The sequence below is a fragment of the Chiloscyllium plagiosum genome, chromosome 41 (genome assembly GCF_004010195.1).
Source record: "Chiloscyllium plagiosum isolate BGI_BamShark_2017 chromosome 41, ASM401019v2, whole genome shotgun sequence".
Classification (NCBI taxonomy): Eukaryota; Metazoa; Chordata; class Chondrichthyes; order Orectolobiformes; family Hemiscylliidae; genus Chiloscyllium; species Chiloscyllium plagiosum.
Window position 1 is genome coordinate 15,668,427 of NC_057750.1, and position 18,218 is coordinate 15,686,644.

General features: G+C 44.9%; 1 protein-coding gene across 1 annotated transcript in view; it reads left to right on the forward strand.

The window, feature by feature from the left end:
- Positions 1-16,248, forward strand: part of LOC122542884 (neuroblast differentiation-associated protein AHNAK-like) — a 21,402-nt gene extending 5,154 nt beyond the window's left edge. The window contains exons 2-4 of the mRNA XM_043681003.1: positions 248-404; positions 3,975-4,168; positions 5,159-16,248. Coding sequence (XP_043536938.1) covers positions 248-404; positions 3,975-4,168; positions 5,159-12,268 — 7,461 coding nt within the window. The 3' untranslated portion in view covers positions 12,269-16,248. The remainder of the gene's footprint in view (positions 1-247; positions 405-3,974; positions 4,169-5,158) is intronic.
- The last annotated feature ends 1,970 nt before the right edge of the window (positions 16,249-18,218 follow it).

The following is an 18,218-nucleotide window of genomic DNA, read 5'->3' on the forward strand; positions in this document are numbered from 1 at the left end:
GGAGTGGAGGTTGGGTTGGTGGGGGGTGTGGATCTGACGAGGGAGTCACGGAGGGAGTGGTCTTTACGGAATGCTGATAGGGGAGGGGAGGGAAATATATCCTTGGTGGTGGGGTCCGTTTGGAGGTAGCGGAGAGTAAGACAGAGTTTGGCAGTCCAGTGGTTCATCTAATTGTGTCCACCCAGCAATGTGGTGTGGGCTTTAGTGCATACCTATGGCTAACCCATGCCCCCCTTGATCTTACCAGGAACTGAAGATGTCCGAGATGGTGGAATTAATTGTGGAGACTGCGGCTGAAGCTGGAGCAACAGGATTTAGTGTGTCTGGTGGAGGCAAAGAAGGAATCTTTGTCAAGGAGGTGCTGAAGGAATCGAGGGCTGCGAGAGCACTCAATCTGAAGGAGGGTAAGCTGCATTTCATGCCAGGATATTAAAGGCTCAGATGTTGAACCTGTATAGAAGGTAATGGAGTTTCCAGTTACAAATGCATGAATTAGGAACAGGAAGAGGCCATTCAGCCCCAAAAGTCTGTTCCACCATTCAATAAGATTGTTGAGGGGGGGGGGTTTGCTTCCATTTGGCCACTAACCCCGATGACCTTTGACTCCACCCCCATCCCATCCCCATTTGTCAAGAATCAATCTACTTCTGCCTTAAAAGTATTCAATGATCTACACCCCCTCTGTCTGGGGAGTGCTGCACAGACTCGACCCTTTGAGAGAAAATATTTCTGTCTTAAATGAGAGACCCCATATTTTTATACTATGTTCGACAACTCCCCCCACCCCCTCACCAAGTCTGTCTCCAAAGATGACATATCCTGTCAGCTCCCCATTTGCCACCCTCGCTGCCTGGATCACAGCTGCTTGATGCTTCCTTCCAGCCCTCACTCAGGCAGAGATCCGGCCTCTTCACAACAGCCAGACCTTTCAGCCTGAGAATTGACCTCATGGTGGGAAATGGCCTGCAATGGTCTGGGTAAGGGCAGGCCTTGCCTGCCCCATGTAGAATTGCAGACAAGTTTGGGAGCATGTGACAGTACATTGGGAGCGTGCCCACATTACAGTGACCTCATCACAGAATATTCCATGCTTTTTGTTTGAACACAACTTTCAGGGACTGGATGTCTGAGCAATGACAGATCAATGCCCAAGACGGAAAACACTGTCAATGATTACCAATGAAAGGCAAACACCTTCAACAATGAGATATTGATTGGAACTGCCAGCTTCACCTTCCAGGCATCACAGTGAAAATCTGCTCCAGGGGTCTCATGTCCCTCACGAATGTTGGTTTTGACTTTATGAAAGATGGTCATTTGGCTATAATTTTTCTCGGCCTGTTGGAGTGCCCGGTTTGACGGTCTTTACAGGTGAATTCTCCCGCACGGCTGTATGTTTCCAGGAGGTGATGGGGACCCCCCACTGTCACAGGTGGCATATGGACAGCAGCATTCCCTTTAATCACTGTGCGCTTTACATACTGTTCCCTTTACCCACTGTCTCCCTTTACACACTGCTACCTTTAATCACTATGTGCTTTACCCACTATCCCCTTTACTCACTGTCCCACTTAGCCAGTTTCCATTTATTTATTAAACCCTCTACCCAGTGTCCCATAAGTCATAGAAGCAGAAGTTCTGCTTTTTACTTAGCCCGTAGCTGCTTACATTCCCTCAGCAGAACTTCTTTTCTCTTTCTACCAATATTGTTGGTAACAATGTGAGGCACTTGGATATTCCCCCTCCCAATCCAAGTTTCTTTGCAGCCCAGATGAGAAATCCTGACCCCAGGCACAACACATCCTTCAGGACTCTTGATCCTGGCCTCAGAGAACTGTGTCTATTCCCATGACTATACTTTCTCCTGTTAAAACTGCATTTCTCCTACTAGTGTTTTCTTCTCATTTTTTTTAACTCCACCCATTCTGAACCTTCCAATTCAAAATCATTTCCTGTTATCGTACTTGTTCCTTCCTGTACCAACAATGTTCCCCCCCCCCGCCACCCTTCCTGCCTGTCCTTTCAAAAAGTCACATACCCCTGAAAATTAAGTTCCCAGCTTTGATCTCCTTGTAACTATGTTTCTGTATTAACTATAAAATCATGTAATGTCTTTTGGTCCAATTAATTCATTTATTTTCTTCCAATGCCTCACACGTTCAAGTAAAGAGACATTATTTTTATCTTTTTACCATTATTTCCCCTTTTGATTCTACTTACTGCTGTTTTTCTATGTTTATACATTCTGCCCCTTCTTGTTCCACTCTGGGTATCGTTATCCAAATAGCTGCTGTATAAAGCTGCCATCTCATCTTGCTTTGCAAGTCTACTTTTCCCCTGTCTTCAAACCATCCCCCCTCTAAGTAGTTATTCAATTCACCAGGACACTGGTCCCAGCATGGTTCAAGTGATACCCATCCCACAGAATAGCTCACTTCTACTGCCAGTGCCCTATGAACTGAAAGCCATTCCAACACACCAATCTTTGAGCCACATATTTAACTCCTTGACTTTATTTAACCTATGCCAGCGTATTGTTAGGCTAAAAGTACCTAACAGGTTCTTCAAGGTCTGATCAAAATGATACAATAAGACATGTGCACTTCAATACATAGCAAATGTATCAGCTTAATCTACCTTATATATACAATTAATGAGTGAATCTATTAAGTTAAACTACTTTATACACACAATGAGTCTCACTGCCTTTGGGAACTTTGGACGGTTGGCATTTACAGCTCTATCTCAGATCCCATGGCACTGGTCTCAGGAAACTCGAACTGATGGGGAAACTCTCTGATATTAATACGTTCTCAATCTAAGGTTATGTGCTGAATCCCCATTTCGTAAGACCTTCAGTACTTTACCATTCCTCAAGAATAGGGCAGGAAAACAAGTCTAGGTGGCCCCATGTAGACTGCACAAGTGAATGGTTCCTACTGGCCCTCAAGGGCAGGCAGTTGCCGCCGCAACCTCCTTCCCCGGTCAAACCAAGCTGGTTTTGCATCAGGCCCATCTTCACTTTTCCACTTTCCTTCAATTGTTCATTGTCATGTCCAATTAACCTGTAATAGTTTGGTTTGAAGATATCATTATTAAGCCCAACACAGCAGCCAGTTTACCTGTGACTCAGGTAATAATCCAGAGATTGGTACCTTGGAAGTTTTGCTTTCTAATTTAACTCCTAGTTGTTCAAAGTCTTTCAGCAAAACCTCCTCCTAGTCCTATCAAATGTTGTTGGTATCGACATGGACAATGACTGCTGGATGCCTGTCCTCCCAGAGCTCTTCAATACACCCACTGCTCTGCGAGATGTTCTTAACCCGGGCAAAGCCATCTGGGACTCCTGCTGCTGGCTGCAGAGAACAGTATCTATACCCTTTTTTATACCCTCCCCTACGACAACTACCTTTTTAAAAAAACGTCCATTCATTGGATGTGGGCGTCGCTGGCTAGGCCAGCATTTATTACCCATCCCTAATTGCCCAGAGGGCAGTCAAGAGTCAACCACATTGTTTTTGGTCTGGAGTCACATGGAGGTCAAACCATGTAAGGATAGTTTCCTTGCCTCAGGTACATCAGTGAACCAGATGAGTTTTTCCCGACAATGGCTTCATTGTCGTCATTAGGACTCTTCATTCTAGATTTTTATTGAATTCAAATTCCACTATTGCCATGACTGTATTCAAACCCAGATCCCCAGAACATGACCTGGGTCTCTGGATTAATAGTCCAACGGTAATACCACTAGACTGTCACCTTTCCCACTTGGATGGCTCCCATTTCTGAGGTGCCCTTTATTCACTGTTCCCTCGACCCATTAATCATTTACCTACTGCATGTGTTATTCTCCATCCCCTGCTTTCCCTCTTGGATGAGTTCCATTCCTTCTTCCTTTGCCAGTGGCAGAAAGCTGACACTTTTTTCTCCATCCTCTTCTCTGACGCCTGCTTGCGGGGTTTGTGTCTTTTCAGGAGATCAACTTCTCAGTGCCAAGGTCTTCTTTGACAATGCCAAGTACGAAGACGTGCTGAAGATTCTGCAGAGTGCCGAACCATATAAAGTCGCCTTCTGCCTGAAGCGAACAGTGCCTAGTGCTGATGTGGCCATTTCATCAGAGACTGGGAGCCTTGAACTGAAAGGGCCAGAAGCCAAAAAGACCAAACTGGTAAGATTTTCAAAAAAACTCCAGCTTGTTCAGTAAAATTGAAAGTAGTCTTTAAACTGGAGGGGAGTTTTACTTCTGCTGTCAGGTAGAGGACAGACAAGAAGCAAGTCAACTTCCTGATTTGTACACTGTAAGATTTCTGTTCCCATAAAATGATGTTCCCATATTGATGTCTCTCAATACACATACTGCTTCTGTGAATTGACTGTCCTTCCATTTGGGAACTTATACTGTTCAATTTGTTCATGGGGTGTTGGCATCATTGGCTGGGGCCAGCATTTATTGCCCACCCCAAATTACCCTTGAGCCTTCTTGAACTGCTGCAGTTTGTGTGCTATTGGTTCTCCATGATACAGTTAGGGAGGGAGCTCCAGGATTTTGGAATATGTCGCCGTTCCTTCAGTGTCACTGGGTCAAAATCCTAGAATTCCCTCCTTGATTGTGGGTCTACCTACAGCAAATAACTGCAGTGGCTCAATGAAGTAACTCGCCACCACCATCTCAAGTGTATAGTTCTGGTCGCCCTACTACAGGAAGGATATTATTAAATTGGGGAGGTTCAGAGAAGATTTTCAAGGGTGTTGCCAGGATCAGAGGGTTTGAGCTGTAAGGAGGTGCTGGATAAAATGGGACTTTTTTCGCTGGAGAGTAGGAGATTGAGGGGGTGACCTTACAGAGGTTTATAAAATCATGAGGGGCATAGATAAGGAGAATAGCCAAGATCTTTTCCCGAGGGTTGGGGAATCCAAAACTTGAGGCCATAGGACCCACCATTACAGTGGTGCAGACATGAGAGGCTGAATGGCTGCCTCCTCCTCGTATTTCACTTGTCCCTCAGCTAAGCAAATAGTCTGCCTCACCCTCAAAACCATCTTTGCAAGGGGCAAATAAGGGAGGGCAAATGAAATGCTGGCCTAGCCAGAAACACAGACATCCCTTGAATTAATAAAATCAATCCCTGAAGACTTAATGTCCATGTCTTTTGTGTAGAGTATCAAGAGCATGTCGCCTGTCAAAAAAACCAAGAAATTAATGAAGGGGAAGGTCCTCAGCAAGGAAGAGGGAGACGTTGAACTGGACGTGCCGGTGGACGTAGAGTTTGCTTTCCCTAAATTCTCCACATTTAAGAGACTGACTATCACTTCCCCCAAGGAAGCAGCAGCTTTGAAAGGTGATGCCAAGTTCATCCATCCCGAGGTGGAAGCTGAACTCACTTTGGGAGAGGGTCAGGTCAAAGACAAGAAGAGAAAACTCAAGTTCCCAGGCTTCTGGCCCAGTGAGTCAGGGAAGGCCAAACTTGACTCCTTAGAGCCACCAAAGGAGAAAGGTGCTATCTCAGTAAAGGTGCCACAGGTCACACTGAAAGAACTTGAAGGCGCTGGAGTGGAGGTGAAGGCTGGAGCTAAAGTCCCCGCTCTCAATCTGTTATCTGCAACGAGAAAAGGGAAAGTAGATGTCCCCACTTCCAAAAGTAAAACTGAACTCAAGATGTCTGGTGGAGCGGAGGTATCTGCTGGAGGAGAAGTGCCTGAAGGTAAATTGATCCTTGGACTCCCAGCGAAAGCCCCTCAGGTTGAGATAGATATTGGCTTACCGAAAGCTGAAATCGACGTCAAAGGCCCATCAGTTGAAGAAGAGGGCAAAGGGCCCAGCTTTAAGCTGAAGATGCCGTCATTCGGGCTAAAGGACAGTGGGGTTGTAGATACGACGGGTCTCACCGGCAAAGTGGAAAGACGAGAAACTGAAGCTGACCCACAAGACAAACTGAAGATGCCTCAGATGTCGATGCCAAGCATTGACATCTCTGTACCAAAAATGAAACAAACCGAAGAGGTGGATGTGCCTAAACGAGGCGTAGAAGTTGTTGTTGGTACTTATAAAGCAGAAGGTTTGGAGGGAAGAGTTAAAGAATTTGCTCACAAAGTCACAACATTTGATGTTTCAGCCCCCAAAGTCAAGGTGCCCGATATTGACATCAGCCTGCCAAAGGCTAAAGCTGATGTTTCAGCCACAGATGTTAAGATCCTTGACGCTAGAACTGCGAAGTTTGAGGGCGAAATCCAGAAGTCAAAGATTGGTATCGAAGGGCCGGAGATCAAGTTGAAGATGCCAAAAGTATCGCTCCCAGACTTTGGCATCTCTGTCAAGGACAAGGAAGGTGGGGAAATGGAAGTTGAAGGCCCTGATGCCAAAGGTCCAGTGTTAAAGGTCCCAAAATTTGAAGTCTCGCTTCCCAAAATGAAACTGGGAGAAGCTGAGGTTGATGGGACCCCACCAACAACGGAGGCACGCGTGAAAGTTCCTGTGTCTGAGGGACAGGTTTCCAAGGCCAAAATGGACATCAAGGGCCCTCAAGTGGAAGGAGGTGAGGCAAAAATGAAACTGCCCTCAGTGAAAATGCCAACCATTGACATTGCAGCGCCAAAGGTAACAATTCCAGATGTTCACCTCCCAACTGGTAAAGTAGAGGTCTCTCCTCCATGCATTACAGCTGATTTGAAAATGCCCAAAGTCAGCGCGGGAGGGCCAAGGATTGATGGGCAAGGGCCTGAAGTGAGTTCTGAGGGTTTCGACCTGAAGATGAAAATGCCAAAGGTGTCCCTCCCGAAGTTTGATATCTCAATTGGTGGCAAAGAGGCTGAGGCAAAAGTGGATGGAAAACTAGAGGCAGCTGCTGAAGACACTAAGCTCAAAGGAATGAAGATCCCCAAATTTGAGGTGTCCCTCCCCAAAATGAAACAGGCAGAAGCTGAAACCGAGCTTCCAACTGAAGCAGATGTAAGTGGCTTTGATTTGATTGGAAAACTGCCATCCATCAAAATGCCAACAATTGACATTTCAGCCCCTGAGATTAAGATGCCTGACATGAAGGCAGAGGTCTCAGCTCCGGCTGTCGAAGGTGGCTTCAAGCCTCCGAAAATTGGCATTGGAGTCCCAAAGATTGACAAGCAACCTTTGGAATTGACACCAGAGGCCCTCGACCTGCAGTTGAAGATGCCAAAAGTGTCACTGCCAACCTTTGGCCTATCAGCCAAAGATGTGGCAGGGGAAGCTAGTGGCCCTGAGGTGGACATTAAGGGGAAAATGCCGTCAGTCAAAATGCCAACTATTGATATCTCAGCGCCTGAGGTCAAAGTACCTGAGCTAAACATTGACATCTGCCTTCCGAAAGAAAAAGGAGAAACTGCTGAGCTTGCTGTCAGAGGGGATGCTAAGGTCTCTGGTGTTGGCTTTAAAGCACTAAAGGTTACCAGGGAGAGCCAAGTGCCTGGAATCACCCCAGCAGGCACTGATGCTATGTTTCAAATGCCAAAGGTATCACTTCCAAAGTTTGAAATTTCACTAAAGAGCAAAGATGCCGGAGAAGACGTTGACATGAAAGCAAAGGAAGGATTGGACGTTGAAGGTCTAGACGGGAGTGGAAGGAGTCCACAGCTTAAAATGCCCAAAGTGGCAGTGGCTCTTCCTAAGATTAAGTCAGATGAGGTTGACATATCTGGCCCAACAGTTGAAGCTGACACCAAATCTGGCAAACGAGACGCTAAAGTATCAAAGGGTGAGGTCGAGGTGGAGGGAATTGAAAGTTCAAAGGTTAAACTGAAACTGCCATCAATGAAAATGCCATCCATTGATATTCCCACCTTTCAGACGGAGGGCCTGAATGTTGACATCAGTCTTCCTTCAGTGAAATCAAAGCCAGCTGCTGAAGGTGATTTCAAGACTGACAGAGGTGGCATTGAAGGACCTGATGCCAAAGTGAAAATGCCCAAAGTGTCTCTGCCAAAATTTGGTTTGAAGAGCAAAGTGGACACGGAGGCAGATGGCAGCACACTGAAAGTTGACGGGAAAGCATCTTCGCCAGGAGCAAAGGGAAAAGTTCAAATCAAAAGTAAATCCCTTGACATTGGGATCAAAGGGCCTTCTGTCGATGTAGACACTGATGATGTAAAGCATAAAGGGAAGGAAGGCAAGCTTAAAGTTCCCAAGTTCAAAATGCCGACATTTGGAACACCCAAAAAATATGAAGAGGGTGTTGACGTCACCACCCCTGATGTTGAAACACGCACTTCAAAAGGCAAGCTTCAGGTTAAAGGAGCAGAGCTTGGAACAGGAAGCCCAGAGGGAAAAGGCAGGACTTCCAAATTTGGGATTTCAGCATTCAAAAGCAAATCCCTGGATACTGAAGTGAGTCTTTCCTCAGATACTAAGTTGTCAAAGGGGAAAGCTGAGGTGAAAGATCCTAGTGCCAGGATGAAAGCGCCTAAGATGGACATCAGCATTAAGGCTCCTGATCTGAGCACTGGAGCCCCTGACATCAAACTGAAGATGCCTTCCTTCTCAATGCCCAGCATTGGTATATTGGGATCAAAAGTAGAAGCAGACCAGGAAGGGGGGACCAAGGCCACGTCTGGTACTTCTGATGCCGAAGTAGAAAGCAAGTTGAAAATGCCAAATATACAGATGCCAGCCATTGAAATTTCAGTGCCTCAGGTAAAACAGGCAGGCGTTGAAGGACTGTTGCAAAGGGAAGAGGTCGATGTCTCAGAAGTCGATCTGAAAACTTATGGGGGAGATTTAAAGATTCCAAAGGTGAAAGGTGAGATGCAGGACATGGAAGGGAAACAGAAGGCTCCGTTGGTGAAAATGCCATCCATCGACATTTCATTGCCCAAAGTGAAAGCTCCAGATGTCGACCTGAGTTTGTCCATGCCCAAGGTTGATGCCTCAGGGCGAAAGGTTGAAGGTGAGGCTACTTTACTAAGCGCTGAACCTGAAGATGGAGAATTCAAACTAAAAATGCCCAAGATTGGGATGCCCAAGTTTGGCATATCTGGGTCAAAGGAGAAAGAGACTGGTGTTGATATTTCGGCTTCTACAGATGATCATACAGAGGATCCTGAAGGTAAAGGGATTATGTTCAAAACAAGAATGCCTAAAGTTGACCTTTCTCTCCCCAAAGTTAAACCATCAGAAGCTGATATTGAGATGGATGCCTCTCTGCTTGAGGCTGAGGGACTTGATGCAGAAGGAAAATTCAAAATGCCTGGATTTACTCTTCCAAAGTTCTCACCACCGAAAATGGTGGCCCCAGAGCTGGACCTCAATATCCCGTTTTCCAAAGATAAAAAGATGGCTAGTGAGACAACAGAGGCCAAAACCGATACTCAGACTGCAGGGGGTGAATTTCAAATAAAGATCCCTCAGGTGTCTTTGCCTGGTTTTGGCATTTCATCAGCAGAGGGGACCAGCACAAGTGTGGACGTCAGTCTTCCGACCGACAAAGTGAAACCAAAAGCAAAAGTAGAAATTAAAACCCCTCGGGTGGAGGGAGGGACTGAAGTAGAAAGCCCCGAGGGGAAGACCAAAGGGGGCAAAATCAAGATGCCCAAGTTGCAAATCAGCACCCCAAAGGCCAAGTCCGAAGTGGATGTGGCTGCAGCAAAAGAGGCTGCTAAATCTGGCACTGAAACAGAGGGAGGAATATTGAAATTGAGCCTGCCGAAATTTGGGATTTCACCAAAATCTACTGAAACAGAAGTCGATTTAGAGCTACGGGGCTCGGATGGGAAGCTCAAAGAATCCAAAGCGAAAGGGTCCATGTTTGGCATCTCACTTGGGAAAGGCCACAAGGGCGATGGTGAAACTCTGGGAGTTTCCAGGGTGGCCGAGGGAGCCTTCGAAGGAAATGGTGGCAGGAAGTCGGACAAGTTCAAGATTAAGATGCCGTCGGTCACCATCCCTGGCCCAAAAGTGGATGTCGATTTTGGCAGAGTTTCACCAAAAGGCAAAGTTACCGACCAAGAGGCCAAAGCTGCAGTGAAAGAAGCAGGGGGAGTCAGGATAAAAGGTGAGGTCCAGGCCCAGGAAGCGAGCTCAGAGAGTCCCGAGTCCCGATTTAAAATGCCCACATTGAGGATGCCAGATTTTAGCACTTCTGGCAACAAAGCCAGTCAGGTGACGGTGAGAACCAAGGTAATGCAGTCAGAAAAGGAAACCCGCAGATCGAAAGTTGAGGTGGATCTTGAGGGACCAGAGGCGGACGCAGATGGGAAGCTCCAGATGCTGAAGGTGAAGATGCCCAAAGTTGAGATTGGCTTGCCAGGAGAGGACTTGGACAGAGCCGGAAAAGCGGAGGTCAAAGCTGGAGCAGACGCATGGCAGATTGGCCAAGTGACTTCACAAGAAATATCTGCCAAGACGTTCTTCAAGATGCCTACTGTTGAGATTTCAACACCCAAGATCGGAGATTCATCGTCTGGGGTGGAAGGAAGCGCCACTGAAATTGGCCTCCATCAACTGGGTGACAGAGGAGGCTCAGCGGAGGGGGAAACTGATGTCCTTCAGCTGAGAATGCCCAAGATTGAGCTGCCCTCGTTTGGCTCATTGGAACCCAAAGAGGGCAGTCAGGCACAATCGGGAGATCAAAGCAGCACAGGGGCTACCATGGGTTCCTCAGTGTCAAAGACTAAAATAGACTTTCAAGGGGCACAAGTGAGCATCAAAGGGTTGCAAGTTCTGAAAGGTTTCAAAGGTTCTGAAATGGAGGTGACTGGAGAAGAGCCAGATGCTTCAGAAAGCAGACTGAGCAAGCTGAAAGGGAAAATGTCAAAGTTCGGTGTGGAGTTGCCAAAAGTCACACAGCAAGAGGAGGTGAGGATGGCCCCTGGTGCGGTTAAGGTTGAGGGCACAGCAAAGGGAAGTTATACATCACTTAAGGCTGACATTGACTTGCCTGATGCAGAGCTCAGGGGATCTGAAGCAAAAACAAAAACTGACAAAGCCAGAAAGCAGGTGCTCGGCTTTGCAAAGGCCAGAATGAGAGGCAAGGACCTGACCGGCCATTTACCGGAAAAAGATATCAAAACGTCTTCACCCAAGGCCAAAGGACGTAGCAAATCGCCATCTGCGAAGGGGAACATTGGCATTGGAACTCCACCAGAGGGCGATAATGCAGCGGTCAAAGTAAAAATGCCCAGTGTGAAGATGCCGAGCTTTGGAATCTCCTTGTCTAAAAGTAAAACTGCGGAGTTCAACGGAGGTTTGGAGGCTGACAGGTCCCCAAGAAAAGGAGAGGCCTGGAAGAAGGCTGCAGGAGCTGAGGAAAGTGATGACACGGATAGTTCGGATGGGAAATCCAAAATGAAACTGAAGTTGCCCAAGATCAGTTTCACGCCTGTTAAAATACCCACGGTTGATGTTGCTTTGGGTGCACCTGCTTCACCTGTTGCAGGGAAATCAGGCGATGCCTCGGACCTTCATGTCAATGGAGAGGGTGAGATGGCTGGCAGCCAAGGCATGATGGGAAAAATCAAGCTGCCAAAAGTGGAATTTTCCTCGCCATACCTGAAAGCCAAAGACAGTGACTATGAACAAAGCCTCCAACTGGTCAAAACAGAAATGTCAGTGTCGAAAGATGATGCCGGGTCCAAGTCCAGTTCTGGCCCGTCTCCCAGGTCCTCATCCCCACGAATGAATGGAGAGGACGCAAAAGGCAAAGGACTGAAAATAACCTTCTCAGGCCTCCAAAAGAAAAGCCATGAAAGGGATGGAGAGCCAGATGGGTCAAATCTGGTGACATCAACAGCCAGGACTGAGATGGTTCTGCTGGAGTCCAGTGGGGATGCCAGACGTACCAAGACTAACAAGTCAAAATCCATAGTGGGCTTTACTTCAGGTAAATCCAAAGGAACGTACTCTGTTCACGGCACTGCATCAGGCCTCTCTGACTCGGGGAAAGTGTCCAAACTAAAGAGCACCACAGACGGTCAAGGGGATGAGAAAGAAGAGTCAGAAATGAAGGATAAGTCCGCTAAATTCAAACTCCCCAAGTTCTCCCTTGGCCCCAAGTCTAAAGGGGTGTTGGACGTCACCACTACGGAATACGAAAACAATGTTATGTCAGAACTACAGCTCGACGATGATGAGTCCACAGAAAGACACTTTAAATTCCAAATGCCCAAAGTAGGCTTCACAACCATCTACCATGAGGAGCACATTTCTGAGGAGAAGATCTTTGAAGGGGAAGGTCCTGTCATGGGGTCGAAGGGCAAAAAACAGATGAAAATTGAAACTCTGACTGATAAGTCAATGAGCTTTTAACTGAAGGTCAGAAACAGCAAGGAGTGAGTTCCCGAGTAGACAGAGACTTGAGTGTTGTACAGATTTCCCTCACTTCCATCAAATTAACAGTGTTCCTGTGTTTCGGAGCAGACAGATAAAGGTGACTGGACTACAATTTGACACAATACAGGCTGCAGTCTCCATGGACTAGCAATGGTAGTTCAAACTGTACTGTCCAATACTGTATGTTGTGATCACGCTGCTTGTGATCTTCTAATGGAGACTGTGCACAGAACGTTCACTATGACTAACGCTCACCAACATTCTTTCTCACATCCACTCACCCTTTAATTTTCTTTTGGTTCCTTCAAAACATTCTGCTTCAATTGATGATTTTCCTCAAGTATTGTGGTCTTACTATATTAATTATAGATTAAAAGCCAAGGACTTAGCTACTGATTAAAAGGTTTTTATGGACAATTGTTTTCATTTGGTCATGATTTAGGGTCTCTAGGAAGAAACCATTTATTCAGTCTTCAGGCAGAGTGAAGGGGTCACTTGGTGGGTTAGCACTGCTGTTTCACAGCGCAAAGGACCTGGGTTCAATTCCACCCTCGGGCAACTGTCTGTGTGGAGTTTGCACATTCTCCCTTTGTCTGCGTGGGTTTCCTCTGTGTGGTCCTGGAGATGTGCAGGTTAGGTGGATTGACAATGCTAAATTGCCCATAGTGTCCAGGAATCTGCAGCATAAATGGACTAACCATGGTAAATTCAGGGTTATTGGTATAGGATAGGGGGATTGGGTCTGGGTGAGATGCTCTTTGGAGGAGCGATGTGGAATCCATGGGCCAAACCCGACTGTAGGAATTCTGTGAACAAACAGGAGGAAAGAAGAAGGTAAATGAATTTGAGTGAAAGTAAAATCTAGAGATTGAGTTAATTAGACAGGGTTCAAGAAGTGTATGAGCCCCAAAGGGTGAATAGGATGGCCAGTGAATTCCAATGGGGCGAACCAGCCCTGTCCTGTTTGCTTTGCCTTTGGCTTGAAGAGTTATTTCAAAGGGATCTTGGCCAGTTGCAGACCATTTTATTCAACTGCAAAGTAGCTGTGTAAAGATGAGATGTCGTGTGGGAGGGAAGGTTCCAGCGGCGATCAAACTTTAACTTGTTGTGTTTGTTTTACGTGGAGCAATGTGTAGACAGGCTGCAGAAGCATCTCAAAGCTCCCGAACAGGTAATGAAAAATTACCAAGAGCTCTTAAGGAGCCTAATTGAGCAAAGTTGAAGCATTTGTATGCCATTAATGGTCCTCATTAGCATATAGTCATGCAAAGTACATGTACGACCTGCTTTTGTAGTACAATTAGCCCTTTTCACGTGAAGGGTTAATGAGTGTAGCCAGTGACCAACCTAGATCAAAGTGGTGAGTGGGTGTCATTTTGCTTTTGATGTGTCCATTCAAACTCATTGGCTTTAGTTATTAGAAGACAGAAAATAAGCTGCCTAAAGTATAATATAACTGGAGGGTGTAGCAGCACCGAGATCACGTTAGGTAGACCCACCATAGTCTATTGTGAAACCTTTGTGACAAACTCACTGACAGAATGAGACCGGATGACTTTATTCAACTGATGCAGAGGTTCAGAATGTTTACAGGACACGACCCGGTGAATAGGGACAAAAGGAAAGAGGTCATGCCAGACCTTTTGAGGCTCAGGCCTCAGCTGGATGGCTGGATGCAATCCTGAGTTCCACAGTTCAGGAATGTTGGAAAGGATCTTGGAGAGGGTACAGAGGATGTTTACCAAGATGAAAACCAGGCACCAGGCACTTCTTGGGAAAGCTGAGGATTGATGTCCTGGAGAAAGTTCAGGGAGAGGCATACAGAACCAGGAGAGGCTACTGACGAAACAAGTGGCAAGAACCCTTCCCTTTGGTCAAGTTGATCAGTTCCCAGAGTTCAGAGAAGTGCAGTAATTCACAAGAGGAGAAAATGAGGAGAAACGGCAAGGTCTAATGATCCAGAATACACAGCTGACATCAAGCAGATTCCATGAAAATCGTCCAAAGGGCATCAATCATGTAGTTAAGAGGAACAATTGGCAGGATTAAAGGATAAAATATGGATGTGGAACAAAATTGGATCAGCACTCTCAAAGAGCTAGCACAAGCATCATCTGCAGAATAGTCTCTCTTTGTGCTATCAGATCCACAATTCTATCACCTGACTCAAACAGACCTTCAATGGCAGACATATGTTTCAATGAAAGAAGTTACCAGTAACCACATGTACTTAATAGACATAGCTGAGAAGGTGTAGAGTTAAATGATAATTAATTAATGAAAAGATTGAATTCAGATGAATGAACCCTCTTTGGTAGAAACGAAAGGCATTTTCTATTAATTTTATTTTGTGATCTAATCTGGTAACGTCAGGTGGTGAGGGTTGAATTGGTCAAAGCTACTGGTAATGTCAGGTTAAATCAGTCAAGGCTTGTAATGCCAGTCAGTTTAAGTCGGTCATGGCTGGTGAAAGTCAGGTAAAATTGGTCAGGGTTGTTGGTAAGTGATAGTTCCTGCTCCCCATTAATCTCATTGTTATCTATTTTTTATGAATTTCATCCACACGTATTGGCTGCCAGCTTCTTTTGAAACACTGTTTGTTGGCCACACTCGCCTCTATCTGATGTTTCATACTAATGTTTCAAAAACTGAAATAAAGTACTAAAATCACACTTACATAGTACATCTGGAGAAAGTGAAGATATTATTGTGGTGAATGCAGCGATTTGCAGAGATCCCACTTGATGCATTAAATTCCCGCTTTTAATATTGTGTGTGCAAAAAATATTAAATCTTGTTTGAAATGAAGATGTGTTGAAATCCTTTAAGTATTTTCTTAAAGGCAATGTTCTTGCCAATTGCTCAAGAGATATTTTCTTCTCCAAACTAAAAGCATTCCCGAATCTGATGCGACCTCAGCTATCAGATCATATTTTTAAATGTTAATTAATAGAGAGAACAACACTAGAGACAATATCTTAAGACATTTACCCATTTATAAGCAGTTGAAGCTCTTCCACCTCCCAATCAACTGTTACACTCTCAGATTCCAGCATCTCCATCATGCATACATATGCATCCCACACTCAGATACCAGCTCTTTATCACACACTCACTAATTCATGCTCAGATTCCAGTTTCTCCAGCGCACACAAACACACTGCCCTACTCTCAAGTACCAGCTTCTCCATCACACGCAAATTGTTTCACTCTCCAATACCAATTCCTCCATCACACACAGCCAAACACACACACTACCCCAGTCTCCAATACCAGCTCCTCCATTTCACACACACAGTTCCACTCTGAGATACCAGCTCTTCCATCACACACACAGACTATCCCACTCTCTGATACCAGCTCCTCCATCACAGACACACATGCAGACTATCCCACTCACGTTGAGGAATAGTTTCTGACCACACCTGTTGAGCTGAAGTTAGGCAAATGAACCATTTGTGGTCCCACAATCTGGTTGACTTGTCTCCAGTTGGCCTTGGTCTGTCACAGAGGAACCATGTTATTAGAGGTTACCCAGAGATACGTCCCACTGGCTTAATACACAGCTATATCTAGTACTGGACTATTTGTCAACCTACTGAGTACATTGATGATATTACACAATATTCACAGTAGGTTAACTTATAACCCTATGAATTCAGGTTTTAAGTTGATCACAAATATCATCAGGTTTGTCTCATGATGCTAGTGATGGGTTTGGAAATGAGTTGGTGAGCAGTGTACTTAAACCATTCAGAATTACAGGACATTAAATGTGGAAAGAATCAGAGCAAAATGCACTGCTGCAGGGAACCAAATATCTCTTGACATGGTCTACTGCTACTATTTTTGATCTTTTTGTGATTGTAACATGGAAAGTATGGAATATATTTTTAATGAATAATTTTAACCATGTATAATAAAGATGAGGAATTCTCACACCGATGCTGCGGCAAGTCTGGTTGTATGTTATTGAATGTTTCACGTAAGGGGAGATTCTGTAACTGAGAAGGGTGAAGGTAGCCAGTGTAGCCCAGGTAAATGATACAGATAGTGACCTACGGGAAAGGTCAAGTTCCCTCCACAGTCATATAAACCTTCGCAAAACCACATACTCTGGAAGATTCCTCTTGAAACCACCATTAGGCGACCAAAAAGAAACCTAGTTAATCACATGGGCTGTGTGAGTTATCTGTTATGCCACTTACTTTCTGTAACTAGAGGCTGCTGGGAGAAGTGACTAATTTGCTATGAACTAATCACACTCAGTGACAGTTGAGTTGTAAACTCTCCAGTCAGTTTCATTACCTCTGTCCCAGGGAAGGGAAATCCTACTTCGCCTTTTTGTGATCCCAATAGAAATGGGCGAGGTATAGATTTGGAGGTAACAGTTATAATGGGTGTCATGGTGCAGACCCTGTAGTCAAATATGGCAACATTCCATGTTTAAGTGCATACATAAAGAATGTACATTTGAGCCAGGTACGAGACAGCAAGTGTCATCCCAATGAGTGTCAGTGTGTGTATGGGACTCATACCTCAGTGAGAGTCAGTGTGTGGGATCCATACCATAGTGACAGTCAGTGTGTCTATGTGGGATCCATTCCCTAGTGAGAGTCAGTGTGTAGGATCCATACCCCTGTGAGAGTCGGTGTGTGCGGGACCCATACCCCAGTAAGGGTCAGTGTGAGAGACCCGTACCCCATTGAGAGTCAATGTGTGTGTGTGTGTGAGACCCATACCCCTGTAAGGGTCAGTGAGAGGGACCCATACCCCAGTAAGGGTCAGTTTGAGGGACCCATACTCCAGTGAGGGTCAGTGTATGGGTGTGACACCATACCCCAATAAAGATCAATATGAGGGATCCATATATCAATGAAGATCAGTTTGTGGGACTCCGTACCCCAGTGAGAATCAGTGAATAGTTGCTTTTCTGTAGGTACAATTATTTCCAATCTGCTTTCATCACTCCCAATTTTAATAAGCTATCCTAACCCTCTTCCTTTGTAAATGAGTATCCCCTCACCCTCCCCTTTCCAAAATCCTTGAATGTTTTACCATCTCCCATACGTACCATTCACAGAGTCTGTCCAAGCTGTTCCAGTGTCACAGTACAGACAGGAGCTGTTTATGTTATATAAATGCTTATATTTTACTTATGTCTGCCTGCCTAACTTTCGTAGAAAATTCCACCTTGAACCTCTTCACCAATTCTATTAACTTAGCCTTACTTAAGTCTTATAAAATACTCAGGGATACCTCCTCCATCTGCAGGATGGTTTTAGTCATTTCTAATACAATCCTACTTTTATAGTATAAGACACTGAATCCTGTCCTTTTATCCTTTACCAATTACTTTTTCTCTATGTTGCCCATGTCCAAAAATACAGAGCACCCAAACTTCTGTCATGTTCCTAATTAGAGGAGAGCAATGGGTCACAAGACTCACTATTCCATCAGGTGTTGCAAATATATATATATAATTGAACCACCAAATGCCTTAATCTGCCTGATTTTGATTGCTATACAGAAGAATGCTACATACACCATGTTTCATCAGTAAACAAAAAAAACTGTAGACAAACCTATCCTTTTTTTATAGATATTTTTATTAGAAATTTAACATTTTTACAAGTTTACAAAAATAAACAAAACTCTCAAATATAAACATTGATATACAATTAAATCAAATATACAATAGCCAAAATTTAACAAAAGAATAAAAAAGTACCGAAAAAGAAAAAAAAACAAAACTCAACTATCTACTAATCTAACCTACAACTAACCAGAGTGTATATTTAAGTCTCTTACATGCTCGGAATGTGTTAACATCAGATGTAATAAAACCCATATTCGTGCGGGATTCCTCTCCTAAGGGGCCCGGACCAGCCCAGGTTTGTAATCTCAATTAAATAAAAGCCCTTAT